The 25,434-nt window shown below is 38.0% G+C and overlaps 12 protein-coding genes and 1 non-coding gene across 13 annotated transcripts; 5 read left to right on the top strand and 8 right to left on the bottom strand.

The window, feature by feature from the left end:
- Positions 1 to 752: 752 nt before the first annotated feature.
- Positions 753 to 3,541, bottom strand: kha1 (plasma membrane potassium ion/proton antiporter Kha1; the record flags this gene model as incomplete). The annotated part of the gene is made up of 3 exons (XM_056179177.1): positions 753 to 3,237; positions 3,342 to 3,421; positions 3,461 to 3,541. 3 exons carry the CDS (start codon positions 3,539 to 3,541, stop codon positions 753 to 755), a joined length of 2,646 nt encoding a protein of 881 aa, XP_056036289.1.
- An 871-nt stretch (positions 3,542 to 4,412) lies between these two features.
- SOMG_00382 (ankyrin repeat protein, protein phosphatase regulatory subunit, PPP1R16A-like protein) lies at positions 4,413 to 5,137 on the bottom strand (the record flags this gene model as incomplete). Its single annotated transcript, XM_056179176.1, has 3 exons — positions 4,413 to 4,615; positions 4,771 to 5,055; positions 5,113 to 5,137. The coding sequence occupies 3 exons, from the start codon at positions 5,135 to 5,137 to the stop codon at positions 4,413 to 4,415; spliced, it is 513 nt and encodes a 170-aa protein (XP_056036288.1).
- Positions 5,138 to 5,991: 854 nt separating this feature from the next.
- Positions 5,992 to 6,075, top strand: SOMG_20012. The gene is given in 2 exon segments: positions 5,992 to 6,029; positions 6,040 to 6,075. It is a non-coding gene; the product is annotated as a tRNA-Tyr (tRNA).
- A 258-nt stretch (positions 6,076 to 6,333) lies between these two features.
- SOMG_00381 (DNA-binding transcription factor) lies at positions 6,334 to 8,472 on the bottom strand (the record flags this gene model as incomplete). Its single annotated transcript, XM_056179175.1, has 1 exon — positions 6,334 to 8,472. The coding sequence occupies one exon, from the start codon at positions 8,470 to 8,472 to the stop codon at positions 6,334 to 6,336; it is 2,139 nt and encodes a 712-aa protein (XP_056036291.1).
- A 3,160-nt stretch (positions 8,473 to 11,632) lies between these two features.
- pex6 (peroxin-6 ATPase subunit) lies at positions 11,633 to 14,523 on the top strand (the record flags this gene model as incomplete). The annotated part of the gene is made up of 2 exons (XM_056179174.1): positions 11,633 to 12,967; positions 13,009 to 14,523. 2 exons carry the CDS (start codon positions 11,633 to 11,635, stop codon positions 14,521 to 14,523), a joined length of 2,850 nt encoding a protein of 949 aa, XP_056036290.1.
- A 44-nt stretch (positions 14,524 to 14,567) lies between these two features.
- Positions 14,568 to 15,014, bottom strand: rec25 (meiotic recombination protein Rec25; the record flags this gene model as incomplete). The annotated part of the gene is made up of 1 exon (XM_056179173.1): positions 14,568 to 15,014. The coding sequence occupies one exon, from the start codon at positions 15,012 to 15,014 to the stop codon at positions 14,568 to 14,570; it is 447 nt and encodes a 148-aa protein (XP_056036484.1).
- A 389-nt stretch (positions 15,015 to 15,403) lies between these two features.
- Positions 15,404 to 16,941, bottom strand: dbr1 (RNA lariat debranching enzyme Dbr1; the record flags this gene model as incomplete). The annotated part of the gene is made up of 5 exons (XM_056179172.1): positions 15,404 to 15,522; positions 15,579 to 15,703; positions 15,753 to 16,446; positions 16,503 to 16,624; positions 16,679 to 16,941. 5 exons carry the CDS (start codon positions 16,939 to 16,941, stop codon positions 15,404 to 15,406), a joined length of 1,323 nt encoding a protein of 440 aa, XP_056036485.1.
- A 494-nt stretch (positions 16,942 to 17,435) lies between these two features.
- rpl301 (60S ribosomal protein L3) lies at positions 17,436 to 18,602 on the top strand (the record flags this gene model as incomplete). Its single annotated transcript, XM_056179171.1, has 1 exon — positions 17,436 to 18,602. The coding sequence occupies one exon, from the start codon at positions 17,436 to 17,438 to the stop codon at positions 18,600 to 18,602; it is 1,167 nt and encodes a 388-aa protein (XP_056036476.1).
- A 257-nt stretch (positions 18,603 to 18,859) lies between these two features.
- Positions 18,860 to 19,453, bottom strand: SOMG_00376 (spore wall assembly peptidase Mde10-like; the record flags this gene model as incomplete). Its single annotated transcript, XM_056179170.1, has 1 exon — positions 18,860 to 19,453. The coding sequence occupies one exon, from the start codon at positions 19,451 to 19,453 to the stop codon at positions 18,860 to 18,862; it is 594 nt and encodes a 197-aa protein (XP_056036477.1).
- A 14-nt stretch (positions 19,454 to 19,467) lies between these two features.
- mde10 (spore wall assembly ADAM family peptidase Mde10) lies at positions 19,468 to 20,469 on the bottom strand (the record flags this gene model as incomplete). The annotated part of the gene is made up of 1 exon (XM_056179169.1): positions 19,468 to 20,469. The coding sequence occupies one exon, from the start codon at positions 20,467 to 20,469 to the stop codon at positions 19,468 to 19,470; it is 1,002 nt and encodes a 333-aa protein (XP_056036478.1).
- A 321-nt stretch (positions 20,470 to 20,790) lies between these two features.
- Positions 20,791 to 21,577, bottom strand: SOMG_00374 (methyltransferase; the record flags this gene model as incomplete). The annotated part of the gene is made up of 2 exons (XM_056179168.1): positions 20,791 to 21,421; positions 21,516 to 21,577. The coding sequence occupies 2 exons, from the start codon at positions 21,575 to 21,577 to the stop codon at positions 20,791 to 20,793; spliced, it is 693 nt and encodes a 230-aa protein (XP_056036479.1).
- A 735-nt stretch (positions 21,578 to 22,312) lies between these two features.
- SOMG_00373 (Schizosaccharomyces specific protein) lies at positions 22,313 to 22,672 on the top strand (the record flags this gene model as incomplete). Its single annotated transcript, XM_056179167.1, has 2 exons — positions 22,313 to 22,411; positions 22,463 to 22,672. The coding sequence occupies 2 exons, from the start codon at positions 22,313 to 22,315 to the stop codon at positions 22,670 to 22,672; spliced, it is 309 nt and encodes a 102-aa protein (XP_056036480.1).
- A 302-nt stretch (positions 22,673 to 22,974) lies between these two features.
- ptr8 (transcription factor TFIIH complex DNA helicase (ERCC3) subunit Ptr8-like) lies at positions 22,975 to 25,383 on the top strand (the record flags this gene model as incomplete). The annotated part of the gene is made up of 1 exon (XM_056179166.1): positions 22,975 to 25,383. The coding sequence occupies one exon, from the start codon at positions 22,975 to 22,977 to the stop codon at positions 25,381 to 25,383; it is 2,409 nt and encodes an 802-aa protein (XP_056036481.1).
- Positions 25,384 to 25,434: the final 51 nt, after the last annotated feature.

Genomic DNA, 25,434 nt, shown 5'->3' with positions numbered 1-25,434 from the left:
ACTTACAATGTCAAGCGCAGCAAATTTGTTGTAGCCGAATTTTATTATGTCAGATCCTGCCGCTGGATTCGTGTTTTATGCTGAAATGAGACGAGAAAAGCAACGTAGCATTGAGGGCAAGTATATAAGAATAATGATAATATGGATGAACATCCACTTACCTTTTCAAGCGTTTTTTTAAGCCAGAGTTCAGGAAAAACATTTGCTTGTACTTAACTCTCAATTTTGAAAGCAATAGGCACGAGATGTCATTTCGGCTTAATAAGAGATTAAGCAACCTTTGACAATGATTCTCAAATATATGAAATGTTTGAACCAACATCTCAGTTGTGTGCCAATCTCGAATCCCATTTTGGTGTAGAAAACTTTCGTACAAGACGAAAGAGGATCTTATTATTCAGGAAAGATCAGCTCAAATAATGTGAGAAATAAGTACGAAAACAAATTAAGATGAATCATCGGAATTCGTACTTCACGCCTTAAATCGCACTCATAGCATGCATTCAAGTAATAATAATAATAAAAAAAGAAGAACAAACTCAATTTATTGATAATTTCTTCGTGTTCGTTCTGTTGACATGTAATACCAAATTGAAATCCATGCGTAGCAAAATATTATCTTATACTCATGATATAGACATTGAAATGAAAGCCTTGACGCGTGTTCTGTCTTTGAGATTTACAGAAGATTAGCTAATTAATATATTAATATGTATATACATTAGGGACATCAGTATTCATAAACGTAAACATTAAGGGGAGTTCATTGCCAGAAAGAAGTCAGTCAATGGAAACTCCAAGAGCAAGCGGTGTATGCAGTTTCCGAATATATGCTCATAATTAGATATAATATCTCCTTGTCTATTCTTTGAAAAAAAAATTCCATCACCATTATCATCGAGTTGCGAGTCTGACGCATCCTCGCAACCTGCTAAAATCATAAAGGATTGTGCCTTTTGGTTATCTAGAAACATTTTCGAGCCTCGTAGGAGCTCTTGAATACCAGTAACCAATTGATCTCCCGAAGAGAATCTAATAAACCGGATCCTTGAGCGCATACAGGGGTGTACCTTTGCCAATTTGGCTTCGAAAATGGAAAAACTTCTGAGTTGAGGTAAACTGCTGGATCTTCGAGAAGCGTTGAAAGATGGCTGATTTTTTTCTTTCTTCATTTTCTTTCGCAATTTCGGCAACAACGTCTCCTTCTTGTGATCATTTTCATCTGAGAATATTTGCTCAAATGAGTATGCTGCTTCAGGTCGTTTAATGTCGGCCGAAGGGATTCGATATTCCTCAAAAAGATATATTATCGCTGTACTTTCAGTGTCGTGTAGTAAAGTTAGAAACATCTCTAGTGCCAAAATATCATTGACAGTACCTGTGAAAATGTAAACTAGTGTTTTTTTACCAATTTCACAATGCTGTCGTAATTCAGTAGTGTCTTCAGTGAAATCCACTTTTTCATAAGCTCCTATAGAAATCTGACTTTCATTATCGCGAGGGACTACGGATACATCCCACGAGTCTTTCCCTTGATTAGATACGGCATGGACTTCAGAAATCGTTTGGGTTAAAAACATGCTAAAAGGGATCCTTGTGTGTTTAAAAGTCTTCAGAAAGTGAAGAAATTTACCAAAAGAGCCGAAAGCTTTTTCGATGGAAGAAAACCGTGAGGTCGGCTTCAAAGAAGAGTCGATATCTACTTCTTTCAAGACAGGTACAACAAGCAATTGAGTATTTTTTAAACTCAATGTTTCAAGTATAACATCAGCAAAGTCCGTGTCATCCACAAAAATGTGATTTTCGCTAAACCTTAGCCCGTTAAGCTGGACAAATATTTTGAACATTTCTAGGGTGTTTTCTTTATTAATATTATGCGGAAACTGCGACGCTTTTAACAGAGCAGATGTTCTGGATTCTAAGTGTGTCGTAGAAATTCCCTGTATTTCAAACATAGGCATAGAGAGTAGTGGACTCTTGTGGTTATAGCTTTCACCCAAATAACTAGTAAATAACATTGCGGCCGATGTCGCAGATGGTTGGTGAAACAACACACAGAATTTGTAGATGTAGCTTGAAAACGAGCTTTCAGGAATACTACCCCTGAGATTGGCAACCGTTTGCTCGCTGTCAGAGTGAAGAAATCGCAAACAGAATCTAGTCATGGGCGTGGTTACGAACGTAGTTACCACAGCCATGACAACAAACATGGTAAATATCTTTTCATCTAAAATCCCACTTGAAAGGCCAATATTTAAAACAATCAGTTCCACTAATCCTTTGCATGACATGAGAGAACCAATTGCCCATGACTCAGACCAAGCCATTTTTAAACAACGCGCAGCCAAAGTACTAGAAAATATTTTAGAAGAGATTGCAACTATAATTACCCCCACGGTATAAGCCCATGATTTGCCGTCATTCAAAGTTGCTATATTTGTTTTAAGACCAGAACTAGCAAAGTACAACGGCAATAATAGGCATACGACCAAATCTTCAATTTTTTCTGTAATTTTAATTGTAAGGTCATTTTCGTGTGGAATAATTGTCCCGATCAGAAATCCTCCAAAAATGGGATGCACACCAATGATGTCGGTAAAAAAGGCAGAGATTAGCACAAAGCACAAGAGTATACAAATAAAAAACTCTGATGGATCTTTTTCCAATGCTTTTGTCTTTATCGCCAAGTACCTTAGCAAAGGTTTTACTAATAAAAACAAAAAGACACACCAACCACAAACTAGTAACAGGACGTAAATGGCTTGAACTCCTGTTCCACTATTAACCAATGTAATTGAGAGGGCCAAAAGAATCCACCCCACAACGTCGTTTCCAACACCAGCAGCTAAGACGATGACACCGAGTCGGCGATGAAGAAGATGCAACTCAGAAAGAATTCGCGCCAGTACAGGAAAAGCTGTAATCGACATAGCTGTTCCAATAAATAATAAAAATTCACCAAAGTTAGACTTGGGCGTAAATTGGTGCAACCCAACAGATATAGCTGAACCAGCGGCAAAAGGAAACAGAATGCTGCTAAGGGTTACCAAGGTAGTGACTTTGTAATTGGAAACAAACACACTCATATCAACCTCCATTCCAATTACGAACAGATACAAAACCAAGCCAAGGTTGGAAACGAGATTAAGAGGACCCAAAGAATCATCGGGGAATATATGGGACAAGAACCCAGGAATCCTGCCAAATGCAGTAGGACCCAAAAGAATTCCGCCAATTCTAATAAATAGTTAGATTTTTTTCCTATAAATTTCAATATAGAGAAAAAGGAAAACCTCGTCAATCAACATTTATTCATGTTTTAGCATCTTCATGAAACTTACACCTCAGCGATTACCCTAGGCTGCTGTAAAAAAGAAAGAGGAAAGTGAAGAAGGCGTGAAAGGCCTATTATAAGGATTGCCTAAACGTTAGAACGACAATTCGCGTACTGAACGCGTACCTGAACAATGAATAAAAGCAACGGGTCAGATGTACTGTATTCCACTACATTCTGCCCTTTAAAGATGCTTTTCTCTGCCATTAAAAAAAGCGAGGTCTAGGAGGCAGAATTAATCTATAAACATATGGTAGTGGATGAAGTGATACTTTTGCTAGCATATATATACAATTCTCAACAAGACAAAAGATATTATATTAGAAGCAAATGAATAAGAAAATCAAGTATTTTTTAGGTTTTGAAAAAGAAACTGGAAATGGTTTTCCAGCATTCGGTTTCTGGTGCGTCGTTTTGAAGTAATATGCAGTCGTGCTAAACAAGAAGGGAATTCATGCTGAAACTTCTCTTAAGGTTTGAAACCTTCAAAACTTTTACGATTGAATATTGCAACGAGAATACTTGAAACCGTACACGGCTTTCTGTACTTTTGGTGACTCTTCCTTATGATACGTGTATGAAATGGAATGGCCGAAGGGAGTTAGATGAGTTTGACGCATCTTGATTTATAAACAATCCGTTTCTGTGGAAATGAATGAGCGACGTGTCGAGCGCCAAGAAAACAAGGCAAGATAATCTTATTTAAACATACAAAAAGGAGATATCTAGAAGTGATAAAAAATTAATAAAAGATTATCATAAAATACGGGACAAAGAAAGGACAAGGAAACGGTCTGTCTCCCTTGTTTTAAACTGTGTACAAAGATATGCCAGCTCTTCTCTTCAGGAGTGACCAGAAGCTTCAAGGAAGGAGTGTTGATAAAGATTTCGAAAAAGATAGTGACAAATGGAAAGGTTTCTTTTCAAGGAGGCAAACATTTCCACAACAAGGCATAAACGACACGTTAGTCTCTAGTAAAAGGATTCAAATATTCATAGACAAGGCTCATTCTATAAAAACATGACGACAAAGGTCAATGCCTGGAAAGTACGTTACAAAATTGGTAAGTGCAGCTGTTTACTCAGAGCCAGATCCTTCGCCTTCATCATCATCATCATCATCATCTGCAACAGCGTCAGCACTGTATTGAAGAGTAGGAGCAGGTCCCTCCAACGCAGCGCCAAAGCGCTCACGGTAATCCCCAGGGACGAGATCGATAGGACGGAAACCATCATTGTTTGTAGCTAGGGAATCGGCACCAACTTCAATCAGCATTTCAACTATAAAAGAATGTTAGCAAATTTAAGAAGATTTGATGTCTGTAAATCCAAAGGAGCTATACTAGCAACAAAAACTATTTGGAGTTGCTTTAAATTTTTGAATTCAACAATGCGTAAGTTGATGTTTGCAACTTCGGATTTGAGATAATTCATACCCATTTGCAGAGAAATTTCCTCATTCTTCTTCAAATACGCTACAGAGAGATGCAATGGTGTATCACCAGTCATACGAGAATGATGGTTCAATTCAATACCGGAAATGTCCAAAATCCAGTCCAAGCAGTTGACTGATCCATACTTTGCACAAACATGCAAACAATCATTTCCCAAGGAGTCACGCGCTTGATTGATAAACTCAACTTCATGTCCTTCTTGCCCGTGGACAGCTTCTGCAAGCATATCCACGTTGTCGGTACGGCATGCTGCAACCAGTGTTTCTTCTACATGCCCAAATCGTTAGCAATGAATACTTCCCACTTTTCCTTTTGCAATCTTACGAGGTGTGGCTCCGGCAGTAGACATTCTCAATACGAAAGGATTAGGTATTTGGCAAGTTCCTTCGACACTTCCGGCATCTTTTCCTTGTCTTTAGATGCTTAAGAAGTAGGTAACAAAGGTAACAGGTCTAACGAATTGTTCGAATCAGAAAATCAAAAACAAAAGCAGAAAACATATGTTTTTGTTTTCTAGGGAAGAACCAAATAGCAAATGAATCTCTTACTGCTTCCATTTCTACGATATTGTTCATGGTGCCTTATACCAGGGTTCAAAAGTTTTGTCATTGCTTCAGAATGAGCATTGCTCGGCCCAACTCTCTATCTTTTTTCTATGATTTAAAGTCTTCCTTTTGAAGCAAAAATAAAATCAATGTCAAGTGTTCCTTAGTTGTGTATTCTTGTTGATGACGTTACAAGGCAAACATGGAATATTCGTATTGTTTCCAAAGCAGGATCGCCTTTCAGTATTGTGAAAATCAACACGTTTATAACTATACGCTTTTGTATTTTTCTCTCTTTTTGCTTGCTTGGTAAGTGGATCGATAGCCTTTCATATGGCACACAAAACTCTCACAGACATGGCATATTAAAGACTTGTCATCATAAACTAAGGAACTCTACGACGAGTTCTCGATGCGTTGGATACAGAATGTAATTATTGTCCAAAGGAACCCTGGCAAGGGTTCCTTTGGTTTTACCACGATACAAGTATGCTGTTACATACCTATAGGAAATTCAAGGTGAGAATTATTAAGGATAAAAGAAACCAAATTCTATGGTTAAAACGTCGATCATCTCATAATGCAATGCTTCTTTATTTTTAAATTTCTAGAGCTTTTTGGCCTTAAATATGTTTGTTTTCTAAAACAATCAGAACATCTCTCGATGGTGTAGTTGGTTATCACATCCGGCTGTAATGTTCATGATACCGGTTGGTCGCTAGTTCGAATCTGGCTCGAGAGACTTTTTTAAATTCACTTTTTGTGAACAAATCAAGCTTTAAACTGATAAATAAGACGCATTTATTAAAAAATAAAAAAAATAGAAAAGCTTATTATAGGTAGAGCGAGCGCTTTATTAATGAACCATCGATATCATTTTATTATTAAACAAATTAAAAGAGGAACCTCTGTTCTCTCACAATGTAAAAATAAATGAACAAAACTATTTTTAAAATTAAAAAAAGAAAACCTCTTAGCTATCTCCAAGAAATGCTCTCACTTACATCGTTGAATCAAATGTTCGTTTTCCTGTTTCAAATGCTGTTTGCAATAATTTCTTTATGGGTGGTCGGTCTGTGCTCAATTCCAACAACAAAGCATTTAATCGTTTATATGCCATGAAAATAAGATCAAAATTTCTGCGTTTCAACCATACGCAATGTTTTGTGAAACGAATCAGTAAATCCATAATCCGCATGTTATAGTTTTCATTAAATTCAAAGTCCAAATACATTTTTATGATAGAAGATGAGAGAATGCAGAAATAAAACTGAGAATAAGGCCAAAAAAAATCAGTAGACAATCGGTCATCTATGGATAAAAATCTAGTAATACATCGCTCAACAAGTACCAACATATCGTTTTGGAACCTAAGATCCGTCAGTTTCATTTTGAGAGCCGTCCTACGAAGTAAAAGCTCCAAAGCGTCAATTTGTAAGTACAAGGAACACACGCCAGGTGTACCAGCTTGGAATTGGCATGTTTCGGTAAATTCATCCAACTGCGCGAGGTATTTGCTGATTTTTTGGGCCACACTACGTCTATTCTTTGACATGTTCATGACGGCCCTCAGGGTAAATAAATTTTGCAATATTGTTTGTAAGAAAACACTCAACTCTGACATTTTCATAAACACTCTAAACGAATCAGCATACGTGTTTTCAGATGGTAACAATTGAGTAGCGCTCAAGGGAGGGACCAAATAGTCATCCTGTCGAATGCTCGCGTTTATGCCAATATACATGGAAAGCCATTTTTCACTAATAAAAAGGGCCCACCAAGTCCGAATCCTCAAAATTTTTTCTTCTTCTGGAATTTGCCAATCGGAACAATCCAAGTGAAATCCCAAAATAAGAGCCAAAGCAACGGCTCTCGTCAAAATGCTCCAATTACCGGCAACGTTAATCCATGGTCTTCCGGCAAGGAAAATGACAGCAGCTTGTAATGTGCTTAATCTGGGCAAAGAAAAAGACTGGTTGAGTGACTCTTCAGTCATATCCCAAAGCTTCTTTGAGTCTACACGAGGAAAATTGCGTAAAGACTCATCTGCATCCCAATACAGGATTGATGCGGCATACATGGCCATCAACAAAATCGGTGATATTTTGTTTTTCGATGTATGAAATAATAATAAGAATCGCTCACGGTGAACAACCGGATACGTAGGGTGTATATAAAGGAAGTAAAGGTTGATGAGCTTTTCAGAAAGGACGCTATCGACAGTGGCATCAAGAAATTCAAATATTTCTTGGAGTTTTTCGTCCCGTGCTACCTGCTTGGACGGCTCGTAGGCTGGATCAACCATATACATGATTGGTGTTTTAGGATCTGCAGAGACGTATTTAATATGCATATCGTTGATGGAATAGGATCCTTCTTTTGAAATAAAATACTGGCGTATTAAATCAACATCAGAGTCGGAAGTAGGGTTTAGGATATAGGCATAAGATAAAGAGTCATCAAATCCAAGGTCATCCATATGTTCCTTTAATGAAGTAGCTTGGGTGTGTTCTGAAGAGCCAGTATCAACATGTTGACTGGACGGTGCCGTGCCTGCGGCAGTACTCGTCAATGGATGAGGAGTTGTGCTGCGGTATGGACTATAGTCCTGTGAGAATTCAGACGACAAAGAGAAAGGTGGTGAATTATAAGATTGGGGTGACGACTTGGATTTTTCAAAAAAATCTGAATTTAAAGCGGAAGCGTGAGCTGGTACATTTTTTGGGAAATAAGCAGTAGAAATCTCGTTTTCCTCAGTAGACAGGTTTGACTTGGAATCCAGAATAGGAGCCACCGTTTCTTTGGCTTTGACTTTGGATTCGGCGGACGAAACATCAACATTAGGAGAATGCGAAACATGATAGGAATCGGTATGCAAAGAATGAAATGGATTTGAGGTAAAAGTATTTCTTACCTTTCTTTCGGGCTTAATGACTTCACTGTCAGATTGCATCTGGCCAGCATTTGGATACGTATCTAAGCAAAACAGAGAAACCGGATCAACGAAGCTGGATGATGAAAATTCACGAAAATGAATTAAACACGTCCCTAGCGCACAAGGGATGCACACATTTGGTTGTGATTTGGGATAGTCTTCTTGTGCATCGAAAGCTGCATCACTTGAATATGAGCCATTCATTCATGAATAATTGAAAAGGGAATTCTTTTTATATCTATAAATACTTGTTTCACAAAGAAAAAATAGTCATTTCTTTAGAAGATTTTGAAAGACGTTCTCACAAAATTCACAATAGGAAAAGGTCTTTTGCGTAGCTTAAGATATCGTTTGTGTGATACTTTATTCTTTGACTCTGTATTATCGTAGCCTAGCGTTCGAAGATGGTGAATTTTGGAATCTTTTTTTTTTTTCTTGCCAGAGATTATCAAGAGGGAAGATCAAATCTGATATTTCATCAGTAAACTGGGTTGAAGGAAAAATTTGGAGTCCAAGTTGAAATTGGATCACAGTTGTTTTTTTTTTTCCTCTGTAAGAAGTTCATAATTCCTTCATGAAAAAGCTTGTTACATACTGAGAAGCCCTATTGCTCTCTTGTAGGTACAGCATTGACGTTTAACATGATTCAAGTATATAACTCTTATAGGATCTAGAAGTGAAGAATTTCAAATAATCATGGGCTCTTAAAGGCAAGAAAAACGCGTACTTCTCTACTCTTTTTACTTCCTTTCATTGTTTGAGTAGCGTAGCAATATTTAGCTAGTTAAGTTTTGAATGGAAAAAGTATAAAAACTTAAAAAGGTTTTTGGTTGACATTTATGTTTGGTGAAAGGATAATAGTATAAGAAAATATTTTTTATACTCAAAAGTTCAATCTTCCAATCTGGTATTTCTACTAAAGTTCACATATGCCTACAGCTTCGCAATCTTCCCACCTTGTCTGATCATTATTTAATAAAAGTTATCATTAATAGTAAAATTGTAGCTAGGGTTTTGGTTGAATATTGCATCGCGAATGATTTGTTTACATATAGTAATACGCCAATTTCATAAGTTTCTATCTCGATTACAAAAAAAATACTATTGTACTAGGCTGCAATATGAAATATATGAACGAGTACTTTTCATGGACAGCAAGACGTTTCGGATATTTACGATAATTAAACTTGGTTATGGAAATGTTTATTTTATCCTTTATTTACATTATACAAACGTCCACGCTTTAGGATTATGGTACTCGTAATATCTCGATAATATTTAGGATTGAAATCCTGTAGAATAAGTAGAATCTTGATTAGTTTCTGAAGAGTATTTTCATTTACTAAAAATTCAAAAGAAATGAAAAAAAAAGATTTTTAAACACATGCCCCAGGTCGAAATCTCCATACTTGAAGGAACATTGACTAATCTGGTGATATGAGATTGCCTACTTACTCTTGACATTTAATTTCATTTACCACATCCCTGGACATTAGCGCTCTTGGCTTACATAGTAGAGCCGCTTGAAATAGAGCCACGCAATTTCCGATGGTCCTTGTCCACTTCGCTCGTTCCGTACTCTTGGTTGTGATAACTGATGAAGCAATAACATGTTTGAGCTGTGAAATGCTTTTCTTCGATTTACAATGAACTGAAAGTAGAAATTGTTTAATTAAGTTGTAACGAATGATAAGATTCATGAAGAGTGAAAGAAAAACAAATAAATAAAACCATGCTGGATGAAAACGTCTTCCTCTGTGTTGCGTGTAATTCTATTCGTATGCAAATAAATATTTACTTTGGAACTTGGAGGATTGCATTAGCATCTGTGCTTCCTAAGATGGCGCGAAATTCGAGAGAAGAATTACAACTGTTTCGGCAAGACTATAGAAATAAAAAAACACGAAACCTCAAACTTCAGTTCTTTCATCGTCGTCAAGCGGTTGAAATTCGATTTCTTCGTTCAAAGGTCTCTCATCTTGGACATTGAACGACTCTAAATAGGTTAATAGAATATTATGAGACAAAAAAAAAATCCCCAAAGAGTACATACCAAAAGTACAAGGCAAATAATTTGCTAAACCGCTTATGCCTTTGCTATGCCCTTTCCTAATTAAAGAAGTTTGAATTCGTGCTTTAGTGTGCCATCTGAAGGAGGTCGACTCTCTCGCTTTTCATCATTGAGCGTTTTGGGGGAGTCTTCAGATATCTAAACAGGAGTATAAGTATTCTTCATATTTACAAGGGCAATTCAAAAAACAAAAATAGGATTGAGATTTACAGTCTAGGCAAGAACAACTAGAATCTCAGTAGAAACTGACTTCAGTTTTTGAGAAACAGCCCAAAGGAATTGAAAGCTCCTTTAAAAAAAAAGTTCTAAAACAAACTCACGTTACAAAAGATGTCTGCTTGAAAAAGTCTTGGTAGTAGCTTTCTACATGTCTCATTCATGAAACAGTGACATTATGTCAGTGCCCTCGTTACGCTTATTTGACGGTAGTATTACATTTCTTTAGCCTTATGATATTTTCCTATGAAATATTATAGAAATATAATCGAACACGAATCCATTGCATTATATTAAAGACTAGAATATTACACAAAGTAAACAAACCCTAAAAAAGCTTATTCTCTGATTTCTTATTTACGAATTGGCATTATCAATTGCAAAGATTTCATCTGGAAGTAATTTTATAAAAAGCTATGTGAACCAAAACTTTGCAGTCAGAACCTTCGCATTGGAGGATTTGGTATAGTTTGGCCCCCCAAAAAGCACCTTTTACGATTAAATAAGCAGACTTTTCAACATTATTAGCGTTATGGAATGAAGCACCACAGGTTCAATTTGAGTTTATAAGCTTAGAACGGAGTGATTATTATCATAATCAGAGAAGTGAGTTGCTCTTGCGAGACAGACAAAACAATTTACTTGAAAAAGCAAGCGACTTTGGGTTTAATTTACTCAATAACAACAAAATTCGGCTAGTAAAGCCATGGAAGTAGTCTGTTTTATTCTGTTCCTCCCGTATTTTAGGTTTTATTTTTTTTTAAGTTCTTTTTTACTGCTTTGACGTTTTTTTATATTTTATAGTATGAATAACTTCAAGAAGATTATAATTGTAAGTTGTAAACGAAAAAGAAACTACTAAACATCAAGTCCTATACAAGAGCTCTACTGCATCAAATTTCGAAACATGCGTTCGACATGTATGTACCCTAAACCGATTGACCTTCCCACTCCCGCGGAGTAGAGTTCCATGTATTGCGCTTCTTAAATAAGTTCAGCATTGAAACACATAATTATAAATTCTTTATGTGGAAGCTTTCTGATTTAAAATATTTTTTTGGAGACTTCATTTCATGAATGGACAACTACGCTTCCACTACTGTCAGTGTTTTGCCAAGACTTCATCCAACCCGAAAAGCATGGATAAACTTTGAGTGGGCTTTTTCTAATGTCCCAGCATTAAAAAAGGACGATCCATACCTGTTTGTATGTACTTTTGCCAATCCATACGCAGGTTGTATATTCAAGCTTTTTCACAATCCTACACTCGAGTCTTCTTTCCTTGAGATTTCGAATTACGATAGACTCGTCCAAAGGAATGTTTCTATCTCTGCGATACAACCAGTCGAGCTAAGCCATGTCGAGTTGTGTGTATCACTCGATATATCGACGAACGTGGATGCACTCCTTAGGTTGTATCGCGAGGAAAGAATTCCTTTGAAAAATGGAGAATTTCTTTCGGATGATGTTCAGGTCGTTCAGTGTATTCCTGTAACGCAAGGTTACATTACATTCCATACCCAAATAAAAAAGTGTGTTGTACCTGAAGTAAAACCTTTGCTTTCCTTTGAAGACCTGTCATTGCTTTTTACCAAAAAACTGTCTCCTACACTTATTTCCAATGAACTTTTAATTGAAAATATGGACATATCTACGGAATCCGATTGTTCCCTAGCAAATTGCTATAATGCTTTTCTGCATCCTGTGACGCTGTCTTCGCAAAGAAAGAGAAAGGATTCTTGGATAAAGCTTAGTACATGCCTTGGTAAGTTTATTTATGCCAAAGCTATTCCTACGTGCGATGTTGCTGAAAACGCCATCCGGGTATCTCCAACCCTTTCTTCGTTATTTAGAGAGAACGAGACACATTGTATCCTAAATGTGGATCCCCCAGTAGTTGTTTCGGCGAAAAAGATCAGATTAAAATGTATTTATCTTCCTTTCCAGTTCGACGCTACTTTACAGCAAAAAGTTTGGGATTTCGCGCGGGAAGCATTGTTCCATGGAAGTGAATTATGCCGCAATACTATGTTCACCTTCTACATAGATAAAAAGTCACATTTTTTTTATGATTCTCCTGCTGTTTTAGAGGAGCATTCACAGTTCGTTTGGTTCGTATTGGATGAGGTTGACGCTCCAGCGGGAGAAATCTACTATGTTGATCATTCTACTGTGATTGAATTTGATATGAATAGGACCTCAAACTTTCTCCCATTTTTAAATAAAAGATTCCTTCCGTTCATTGCAACGAATCAGGTATCTCGAAAGCTGCACAATATGCTAAAAGCCCTTTATTTGCATCCCCAACCGCCAGTGCGTTACCCATTTTATATGATTTCAGGATGGGGAATTTTGGAATTGAATGAAGTTGTCTCGTGTATTTCTTCCAACTTGGGTGTTCCGTTGTTTTCGGTAAGCTACTCGATGAATTTTCTGAATGCTAATATCCTTAGGTTTCATGTTATGACCTTGTTGATTTGGACAGAAAAAAAGTTGGTTCGAAAGTAACTGAATTTTTGAAGCCTTTGACTCGTCATCCATACGGACTTATCCTTATTAGAGATCTAAACATCTTAAATTTACCAACTGACGGCTCCATTAATAATGCCAATCCAAAATTGATTACGATATTTAAAGAGACGTTGGATATGTTTCATAATAACCGGTTCGCTCTTGTGGGAGTTGCCGCAAATACTGAAACCATTCCTGAGGAAGTTATGGCTGAATCTTTTTACGAATTTACGCTTTCGAATTTTAATGATGAGGAAAGACTGGAACTTTTAAGAGTCCTATCTAAGAACTTTCACGTTGAGAATAAAGTTAATTTGGTTGACATATCAAAAGCAACGAGTGCGTTTTCTTTACATGAATTAAGTGCTTTGTTTGAAACTTCATTACTTAGGACCATAAGGCGTCTCAGACAAAACTATACTGATTTCTCGATACATTGTTCTGGTCCTGTTATAACCCAGGATGACATTTACAAAGAAATTGATATCTACAGAAAAGAATGCGTAAATGGCGATTTCAAAATCCCAAAAGTAAAATGGGAAGACGTTGGAGGTCTAGAGGAAGCAAAAAATATTTTGAAAGATACATTGCAACTGCCTTTATTAAGGCCGGAGCTATTCGGCAAAGGTGTAAACATTCGAGGTGGTGTTTTATTGTATGGACCCCCAGGAACAGGAAAAACATTACTGGCTAAAGCTGTAGCCACGGAGCTCTCTTTAAGTTTTTTGAGTGTAAAGGGGCCTGAACTTCTGAATATGTACGTCGGTGAATCAGAAGCCAACATGCGTGAAATCTTTACAAAAGCCAAAAATGCGGCACCTTGTATAATTTTTTTTGACGAACTGGATTCAGTCGCCCCGAAAAGAGGAAATTCTAGCGATAGTGGGAACGTCATGGATAGAATTGTTAGTCAACTCCTAGCAGAACTTGATTCAGTTCATAAGTCGAACAAGTTTGTATTTGCTATCGGGGCCACCAACCGACCAGATCTGCTCGATCCTTCACTTCTTCGTCCAGGGCGGTTCGATAAGATGGTATATCTTGGAATTAACTCTACTATAAATGCTCGTGAGAAAGTTCTTCAGACCATCAGCAGAAAATTCAAGTTAGATAAAGACGTCAATCTCTACGACATTGCAAAACAATGCACAAATAATTTTACGGGAGCTGACCTTTATGCTCTGTGTGCAGATGCTCTCTCCCTAGCTTTAAAACGAAAAACTGCAGAGGTAGAAGAGAAGGTTAAAAGCTCAAGTACGTATGCTTCTGTTGAGGACTTCTTACAATATCATGATGGACAGGATGTTCTTGACCTACGAATCCAACACTTTGATTTCGAAATCGCGCTGCAAAAGCTAAACCCCAGCGTATCAGAATCAGAACTGGAACACTACGATCGTTTGAAAGAACAGTTTCAAAATGATTACAAAGGAACTGGGTACAAGATGAGTACATAGATTGCTTGCAATATTTGAAAACTGTTTAAATTCACTATTAACAATTATTCGGATTCCATGCACATTAGCAGCCCTTGCATTAGTTGATTTTGAGTTTCAGGGCCATTGTATTCTAAAACTTTTTGGGCCGTTGACGTCTCCTTTGATAACTGTTCTAGCACGTTTAACAAATCTTTACCGTTCTCTCTGTCGATGGACTGTAAATTGGTTTGTATACAGGCCATATTGGCAGCCATTTCACTTTCAGTAGCTTCCAATTCAGACAGAAAGTGCTGACACAAAGTTTTTACTAACATAGTTTCATTCTTGTAATCGGAATTTACACGGGAACCATTCCCTTGCATAGCATTATAGTCATGTTGCTTTGTCTTATTTGTACACTCTTCCAGCAAACGATTTGAAAACGCAACTGCTTCCAATCCTTCTTTTTCAGAAAACTTTTCAAATTGTTTTATATAACTATTCGCGTTTGAATTTGTCTTTTTAACCATAATGAAGAATGCAAATTATATTCGTGGTTGGTTCTTGGAACGAGTATACGCGTCAATAATTTGGTACATATGAGGAAATGCATTCACGTCGACTCGTGCTGATTATAAAAGACATACAAAATAATAATAATCTAAAAATAATAAACAAGTAGTCGAAATTTTGACTGTTTAAGGAAACTGTAAAAATGGACTTTTTATCAGTGAATGGAAAACGCCAATTATTCATTTTAATTTTTGTTATAAGCGTTTCTGGTAGCCTTTCCAGTCTTGTCGTATTCTCTATTGAATTTTTCATGCTGTTATTCATTACTTTAATCCCTCGGAAAATCAGCTGTACCGATAGCTACATGAGATGAAGTAAATTAACCAAACCCAAATGCTTGTATAGCTCATAACTCGATTTCGTTTTCGTTTTTTATGGACGAAGAAAGTAAAGGTTCATTGCCCTCAGGTTGCAATCCGACCAACTGTAAGAAGGAAGTAGTCTGAGGGTTCACATAAGTAGCAGCTAAAGATTCAAGTTAGCAATAGTTTCATATAAAAAAAAAGGTATAACAAACTTACGAATAATTCTGTCCGTAATTCCACGTGATTGAAAAGGAGCTGTAGGAGCAAAGTTTCGAAGGATGCCCAACTTATTCTTTTGAACAATGTTATCTTCAACCCACTTTCTCTCTTTATCAATCAAACTAAGTTAAGTAAGCAAAAAGAACATTCAACAAACTTGAGGTATCATACTTATGTAATTCATCCACAGGTGGTAAAGGGGTTTGCTTCACTAAGCTTGATTGAAATGGCTTCATTGCTCGGACAATGCTCAACCATTCAGGGTCGTATTTCATGTAAAGATCGCCTTCCTGAAAGGGCTCTGTGGGTTCAATTTCAACAACTTCAAAATAAGATCGTCTTGGTAGACATTTGTCTAAAGCTAGAAATTGTGTAGTGGAAGTTGATGGAACTAGGCTAGCATCATCATCGCAATCATTGGTTTCTTTCAAATGTTCAGGATCAAACTCGGGGTTTGCTTCAGTACGAGCTTTCTTTGGAATTTCATGTTGTTCTTCTGAAGAACGGGATTCTTCTAGCTCAGAAACATCGTTATAGACGGAAGGTGGAACCGCCTTATGATGAACAGTAGCGGCAAAACGAGTGTGTAGATGAGCTGCGAACCAGTATTTTGGTTTTATGGAGTTTAAAATTTCTTCTAACGCTGGAGATCCAAGATCATTCTGTTCAACTTCTTTACGAAAGAAAGGCTTGTTTTTTAATAATTTAGCTGTATCGCCATGTTGTTCAATTCCCCGAGGCCAATCGTGCGAAAGAAAAATATCAATAGGAGAACGAAGCGATTTTAAAGAAAGAACGTCAAACTCTCTGGTGTGATAAACACTTTTCAGCATCTTATATTCGTATGGCAAACGTTCATACCGACCTAGCGCATAAATGCAACGTTAGATAAAGGCCAACCTAGCTTTTGTATTCTCATACCTTTTCTGTAATCAAATTCACTGTAGATGCCGCTAATGCCGCCAATTCGTAAATTTCCAACGCGAATAACAGATGACCTTCCCATATAATAGATATTGGGTGCAATCCATCCTCCATAAGGACTAATCGGCTTGGTCAGTTCTTTTTCTTTCTATTTATTCATAATTTAAACATACAGTTCTTCGAGGTAATTACTAGCTTCATGATTTCCACCAACAAATATAGTTAGTATAGGAGCGATCTTCTCCTGCGAGTAATATTTGTGAAAATCACCTAGACGCTTAAATTTAGCGGGGACAGATATAGAATGAAAGTCAGATAAGTTTCGAATTGCTTGAAAGTCTCCACCTATAATTAAAAGTTCCACATTATGCTTGCTAGCCAAGGAATACAGGTTATCCAAAATGCCATGACAGCAACCCTGGACACCAATTCTCATTATTACTATTTCTTTTTACAAACGAAACAAGATAGAAGAAAACAGAAGTCTAATTGAAGCTTTCTTTCCTGATTGTCTTTTTGACAACCAACCCGGCTATTAAAAACAGCAAAAAGTCCCAACGTACCAAAAGATATGGTTGTATAAATAAAAATATAAAGCAGAAAATCCTTCTCTTATGTACTTTGCTTGATTCAAGCGAATACTATTCCTAAATACAAAAGTACTTACGGGTTTACAGTGAGAAGTGGTATTTATATAAAACGTTTACCAACTTACTAAATTGAACAAAAATGAACAACTCTTTAAGTTAATCAAAACTATTAATTTGGAAATCTCCTTTGCTGTCTGTTTTGGATTGTAATTCTTAATTCATTCCTGAGTAACAAGTAACATATACCCTAACCTAGGTCTTAATGCCAGTCACAGCATGTTAAGGTCTAACATTTTTGGTGAAAAATATCGTTCCATAACCAACTAAAGCGGTCGCTGTCATGTCTCATTGTAAATACGAGCATCCTCGTCTCGGTTCCCTTGGCTTTTTGCCCCGTAAGCGTGCCTCCCGTGTTCGCGGTAAAGTGAAAGCTTTCCCCAAGGATGATTCCTCCAAGCCTGTTCACTTGACTGCCTTCCTTGGTTACAAGGCCGGTATGACTCACATTGTTCGTGATCTCGACCGCCCTGGCTCTAAGATGCACAAGCGTGAAATTCTTGAAGCCGTTACTGTCATCGAAACTCCTCCCATGGTTGTTGTCGGTGTTGTTGGTTATGTCGAGACTCCCCGTGGTCTCCGCTCTCTCACCACTGTCTGGGCTGAGCACTTGTCTGAAGAAGTCAAGCGCCGCTTTTACAAGAACTGGTTCAAGAGTAAAAAGAAGGCTTTCACCAAGTACGCCAAGAAGTACTCCGAGAACACTCAATCTCTTTCTCGTGAGCTCGAGCGTATCAAGAAGTACTGCTCCGTTGTCCGTGTCCTTGCTCACACTCAAATCCGTAAGACCCCTCTTGCTCAAAAGAAGGCCCACCTTATGGAAGTTCAAATCAACGGTGGTTCCGTTTCCGACAAGGTTGAATGGGCCCGTGAGCACTTCGAAAAGACCGTCGACGTCAAGTCCACCTTTGAGCAAAACGAAATCGTCGATATCATTGGTGTCACTCGCGGTAAGGGTGCCGAAGGTACCACTGGCCGTTGGGGTACTAAGCACCTTCCTCGTAAGACTCACCGTGGTCTTCGTAAGGTTGCTTGTATCGGTGCTTGGCACCCTGCCAACGTCCAATGGACTGTTCCCCGTGCCGGTAACGCCGGTTACATGCACCGTACCCAATTGAACTCCAAGATCTACCGTGTTGGTGCTGGTGAAGACGGCAAGAACGCTTCTACTGACTTTGATGCCACCGAAAAGCGTATTACTCCTATGGGTGGATTCGTTCGCTATGGTGCTGTAGACAACGACTACATCATGTTGAACGGTGCTACTCCCGGTCCCGTTAAGCGTATCATGACCATCCGTAAGTCTCTCATTACCCACACTTCTCGTAAGGCTTTGGAAGACGTCAACCTCAAATGGATTGACACTGCTTCCAAGTTTGGCCATGGACGTTTCCAGACCCCTGCCGAAGCCAGACAATTTATGGGTACCTTCAAGAAGGATATTGCTTAAATTTGTTCTTTACTTTCGTCTTTTGGAGAAGATTAATAAAAGGTTTCAAATTACCGGTTTTAAAATTAAAGGTTTTGGATGTAGCTATGTGTAATGGTTTAGGAATATAGTCTGATTATTTATCGGTAACTGAGAATTTATATAAGTCAATACACAAGAGATAAGAGCTCTGTCAAATAGAACGAAAACTGCAACTAAGTACAATCATAGTTAGAACTGTACGGTGCATGCATTCTTCATAATAAGAAAGGCTTTAACTACCAGAAAAACCAGGCTATAAGCGCTAGTGATATAAGCATAGTAGCTGAAGCACAGAAGAGGGAGGGTTGCTTTCTCCATGTAGCAGCCGAAGTCTCTTCAACGGGAACGCAGTTTCCATTATAACATAAACCTTCAGCACAGCGGGTACCGTCTAAATAATTTATAGAGCTGGAATAGCACACGCCATTTTCATTCATACAAGAAACTTTGCAGCTACCGGGTTGGCAAGCTGAGATGCTAAAGTTAGTAAGTTCTCGACATTGCTCTGAAGGAGAGGTACATTTACCAGAAGCACAGTAACCGTTTCTATTAGGCAAAGAACAATATCTTCCATCCTCCCAATGTTCATCTTTAGGACATTCCGCGGTCTTTCCAGTGCAAAACTCTGATTTATCACACGATCCGAACGCTTTTCTGCATACCGTCCCTGCCCGACTTAATTGGCAGTCTTTGCAGCAACTATCTTTTGAATCATCGCAGACTGCACCGGTAGCATACTTACAGGATTTCCCATCACAACAAGGGTTCTGACTGCAATCATCTCCGCAATCACACTCCTCGTCACCTTCAACAATGCCATTACCACACATTCCTATTTAGTAAGTTAGTAAATCCTATACGAAAACGCCAAAGACATACCTAATTTGATGCCCACGTTATCTGATGGTTTAGAGAGGCAAGAGAACGAAATATAGTTTTTTGCTAGTAAAGAATGAAGCTGTAAAATTGAGCAATCACTAAACCTATGCTTTGGATAGGAATTGGATGGATGCATGACATACAAGCCCTGTGCGTCACAAAGTGCATGTGAAAGAGGACAGCAGCTTTCGTTTGGGTCCTGACATGACTTTTTATCACAGTCATGAATCAAACCAAAATTATGTCCTAACTCATGAGCAATAATGGGCCAGTCATTTGGATATGCTGCTACAACGCTAGAGGGGCCCACTTGCCATCCATCCTCAATGCTAAAACCATTGCAAATAGTAGCAAACCAAGAAATGCCCTTTCTTTTGCTGTCTCTTGTTGTTGTAAGCAAAAGCCATGCCTGTGGAGAAACAGTTTGGCTGGTAGAGTCTTCAGAAGTCAAGCTAAGATACTTTGCATTTGGTACCAAAGAATTTTTCTCATGTTCCGTATCCTTTTTCTTTTCGGTAAACGAGTTTAGCTTTTCTTCTAAAGACACAACCTTATCTGACCCTACCCCATTCTCGCTCATGGGTTTACTTACGAAGCAGTCTTCAAAAGAAGGTAAGAAAAGTTGAAGTACCTGCACGTATATGTGAAATGAGCGATCGTATAAGGCAGAGACTTTTTCTATTTCTTGTAGAATGTGCTTTTTTGCTTCTACACGGCTTGTGAACTGGGCCAAGTAGCTACAATCAGCTTCTATGCCCAACCATAGCGTTTGATGCGACGGAAATAATGAGTCAACTGGAAGAGAAACAGATGATTTTATACGATATTCATGAAACCTATTTGCGTTCCAATCTTGAAGAGATCTCTTTGAGTCAGGAAGGATATGCAAAGTTTCCGTGTCGGATCGATAAGTCGCATGTACCAGAAGTCTTACAAAAAAAACCCAATATACAAAAACAAGCCGCATAGCAGAAGAACAAAAACTGCTTAAGAAATGAGAAAATTTTGACCAAAAATGTGAGAGTTAATGCTTGTCTGAAAACAAGGGAACACAAGTATCGATTTCGATTTGTTTGTTTACCTTGGAATAATGACAACAAATCACGAAAACACAGATGAACTGGATTTTTTACGGCTGTTTTTTTTCGAGAGAATATCGAGAGAATAATAAGAAAATTAAAAAAATAAATAGAATAAGATAATTTTGAACAGTGCAGCAAAGAAAAGGGCGAAAACCCCCTGAGAACACTTGAAAATGAAACCAAATAACAAACGTTAAACATTCAATTTACAGAAAGTACATACTCTGAAAAAAACGACCATGTACACGTTCTATAACATGGTCATGGTTAACGCCATAAACCAGTGGAAGCCAAGTTTCTATGTTCCAAGGTATCCAACCCCATTCCGGTTTTAACATCGGTTGCTTGTGAGGGCCAACAATAAGAAGCCATCTGCACTGAGCTGCCAAAGCATAGCATGTAGCGAACAATTTTGATGGATCGGTCAGTAAGTGTAAAGCAAACGAGCAAATGACCAGATCGTAAATTCCATCTTCGGCTTTTGAAGGAGGTAGCTTCCCATCAGCAATATCCTGGAAATTCAAATTAAGGCACGAAACTCCAACATTTTGCTTATAAGCTTCTCCAGTGTAGGGGTCCGCCGCTACAATTTCGATCGGTGGAAAGTTGGAAGGAATCTGACGGACAGATAGTTTTCTTCTCGTCCTAGAAGCAACACCTTCGGAAAGAGTTTTCTTTCCTAAAGATTCCCATTCTCGAACCACCTGAGTTATTTCTCCACTACCGCAAGCCAAGTCAACAATATGAAATCCCAAGTTACGAGTCTTTTCATCGTGATCCCAGAAACGGCTCAAGCAATCCATGGTTAAAGGCCTTAAGGCATGAAAGTGAAGATTTCTAAACGGAAAACGCAATTAGCGGTTGCATTTCCATTACCCATACATACAAAGGAAAGGGCCTCTCCTCTTTTGTACAACGAGAGCTTACTTACCGGTATGTAGATCCGCTTTTTTGGTAATAAACATCAACACCTTGAGCATAGTTTGCACGCATTTCAGCGACTTTGTTTCAGGATAAACCGTTTGTTTCCAACAATTTGATTTCTCTTTTGAAAATTTCGATAAAATAAAGATTCGCTAAGACGCAGATCATGATTTAATGCAGATCATACAATACATAGGAAGATGGGAAAAGAAGAAAACCAAAAGAACAGTGAGTTGTTTCCAGAAATCAATTCATTTTTTAAAGTCATAATCTTATGAATCCCCAAAGTGTGTGGCTTCAATGATCCTTGTTCAGATTATCCACGCAAGGAATGAATATTCAAGACAGAAGCTTTGAGATATCCCAGACGGCAACGAAATGAGGTTCGAAAGGAAAAACACATATGCCACAGTTAGTGCAATAAAAAGGAAGAAACGACTCAATGGAAACTCTGATCGGCATTTGTTTACATCTTGTCGATCCTTGCTCCTCTTTCCTTTCCAGGAATAAAAACAAGAGAAAGACGAATCAGCAAGTAGTTATGGTCCTAAATGGACTTTATTTTTATGGATAAGTAAAGTTAATTTATTTTGTCAAGAAGGTTTCGTCTTAAAGTCCAATTGGTATTTTAGTAACTTGAACCAGCATTGCTCGAGTCAGCAAGTAAGTGGTATTCAATGAATAACAAAGAGGAAGAAGCATTTAAAAAGTCTAAAAGTATTATCGACTATTTCCACTTGTGAGGCTCACATTCAAGTTTGATGTTACAGAATCCATTTCCCAACCACAAGCTAATGTACCAAAATGAGTTATCGTAGGGTCCCGAATAAAGATTTAATTCCTAGCATTTCTGCTCCTCCATTTGACCCTAATGACCTAAAAAAAAGCTCCGTCGACACTATTGTAAGCCAAATTTGATATTTGAATCGAAACTTTGCTAATGTACCTTTATAGCCGCGTGTGCCAGTGGACGACTTGAAACTGCCAGACCCAATTGAATGGTCAACTATAAACGATTTGAAAAAGCCTTACCAAGAATGGAAGTCAAAAAAAGAAAAGGAGCAATCGGAAACACTCCATCGTGTAGCTCCAGGGTACTCGTCTTCAGCACCCTTGCTGTCAACTCAGACCGAATTATCAACGAAGGAATTTAAAACTTCTTGATTTTTTATTTTATAAAGATACCAGTGCGATACAGCTCTTTCCCTGCTTCTCATATGTATGGCGCACAGCACTCTGCTAGTTGCCATCCGCCTTTCACTACATCTGTTCTTTAAAAAAAATAGTTTCTAGGTATTTGTAACATTTAAAGCCGAAATACTGAAGAATTAGTGAACGCTTGTTTACTGATCTGACTAATTTTATCTCAAGTTTTGGTTTCGACCAGAGCTCTCGACTTTATAAGTGCAGCATCTGTTCCCATTTTTCAAATCCGTGTTTCAAGATTTTGAAAGATAAAGATTGAAATGAGTGTAAAAAGAAAAAATCAGGCCAGGGAAGGTACTCCTGACGAGGATTTGGAGGAGTTTAGCGATTACTCAGAAGGCGATGCTTATGATGATGATTTGTACACTCCTACTGCGAGAGTTCGAGCATCTTCTACGAATAACTCCAAAAATAAAAATGCAGATCGAAACACTCAGCAAGTACCCACGGGTATTTCTTCTATGTTTGGACAAAATGACTTTTCGGCTCTTTTAGGTTTGAAGCTTGATCATCAAGCAAGACCTCTGTGGATTAATCCAGTTGATGGAAGAATTATCTTAGAAGCTTTTTCTCCTTTAGCAGAGCAGGCCATTGATTTCTTAGTCACAATATCAGAACCTGTTTCACGCCCTGCATACATTCACGAGTACAGAATCACTGCTTACTCTTTATACGCAGCAGTCAGCGTTGGTTTGAAAACAGAGGATATTATTAGTGTTCTTGATCGCCTTTCCAAAACTCCGATCCCTCAATCCATCGTTGAATTCATCCGTGCATGCACTGTGTCTTACGGCAAGGTAAAGCTGGTTCTGAAGAAGAATCGCTACTTTATTGAGAGTGGAGATGCTAACGTCCTTCGTCTTTTACTTCAAGACCCCGTTATTGGTCCCCTTAGGGTTGATTCTTCGCAATCCAAGACAGAATCTTTAAAACCACAACAAAACGCCGAAGCAGCAGCTCCTTCGGTTTCTGAAAATCAACCTAATGAAACTACAAGCGAAAATGGACAGGACTCTTCCGACCTTTTGTTTTCTGCGGTTGTCGGATTACAAGAGGAAGAGGATGACGAAGATGCAGTTCATCTTTTTGAAATTAAACACTATTCTGTTGAAACCATTAAGAAGAGATGTGCTGAAATTGATTATCCTTTATTGGAGGAATATGATTTTAGAAATGACAACATCAATCCGGACCTACCTATTGACTTAAAACCAAGTACTCAAATTCGTCCTTATCAAGAAAAGAGTTTGAGTAAGATGTTTGGTAACGGTCGTGCTCGGAGCGGTATTATTGTTTTACCCTGCGGTGCTGGAAAAACATTGGTGGGCATTACCGCTGCTTGCACTATCAAGAAGTCGGTTATCGTGTTGTGTACTAGTTCTGTGTCGGTAATGCAATGGCGTCAACAGTTTCTCCAATGGAGCAACATTAAAGCAGATCACATTGCGGTTTTTACGGCCGACCATAAGGAACGGTTTCACAGTGAAGCTGGTGTGGTTGTGTCCACATATTCGATGGTTGCCAATACGAGAAATCGTTCTTATGATTCCCAAAAAATGATGGATTTTTTGACTGGACGTGAGTGGGGTTTTATATTGTTAGACGAAGTGCATGTAGTTCCTGCAGCGATGTTTCGTCGTGTCGTTACTACGATTGCTGCTCATTCCAAATTGGGATTGACGGCTACCCTTGTTCGTGAAGATGATAAAATTGATGATTTAAATTTTTTGATTGGTCCTAAAATGTACGAAGCAAATTGGATGGATCTTGCCCAAAAAGGGCATATTGCGAACGTACAGTGTGCAGAAGTGTGGTGTCCAATGACTACAGAATTTTATAATGAGTATCTCAGAGAGAATTCAAGAAAACGAATGCTATTGTATATCATGAATCCGAAAAAATTTCAAGCTTGCCAGTTCCTGATCGATTACCACGAAAAGAGGGGTGATAAAATTATCGTTTTCTCTGATAATGTATACGCTTTACGTGCGTATGCATTAAAGTTAGGAAAGTATTTCATTTATGGTGGTACGCCTCAACTAGAAAGAATGCGTATTTTGGAAAATTTTCAATATAACGAGCTTGTAAACACTATATTTTTGTCAAAGGTTGGTGACACTTCAATAGATCTTCCTGAAGCTACATGTCTGATCCAGATTTCTTCACACTATGGTTCTCGTCGACAAGAAGCTCAACGATTAGGTCGTATTCTTCGTGCCAAGCGAAGAAACGATGCGGGATTTAATGCTTTCTTTTATAGTTTGGTTTCAAAGGATACCCAAGAAATGTTCTACTCGAGTAAAAGACAAGCATTTTTGATAGATCAAGGGTATGCGTTCAAAGTTATTACAAATCTTAAGGGAATGGAGAATTTACCAAATTTGGCCTATGCCTCAAAAGCTGAACGTTTGGAGCTTTTGCAAGAAGTTTTACTTCAAAACGAAGAAGCTGCTAATTTGGACGACGGTGATGACTCGTCTGGCTTTAGCGCTAGGGTGTCAAGAGGTCCTGCTAAAGCAAAGCGGACTGGTGGTTCTTTAAGTACGCTTGCAGGTGGTGATAATATGGCATATGTTGAGTATAATAAAAGTGCAAACAAACAGCTACGGAAGGACAATAAGGAGCATCATGCTCTTTTCAGAAAACATTTATACAATCGAAAAAGATAATCAATGTTTTTGTTTTAGTTAACGTATTTGATCTTTAAAGTAATTTATTAA

The sequence above is a fragment of the Schizosaccharomyces osmophilus genome, chromosome 1 (genome assembly GCF_027921745.1).
Source record: "Schizosaccharomyces osmophilus chromosome 1, complete sequence".
NCBI classification, from domain to species: Eukaryota; Fungi; Ascomycota; class Schizosaccharomycetes; order Schizosaccharomycetales; family Schizosaccharomycetaceae; genus Schizosaccharomyces; species Schizosaccharomyces osmophilus.
The sequence above is the reverse complement of the archived record's forward strand: the minus strand, read 5'-3'. Positions and strand labels throughout refer to the sequence as shown.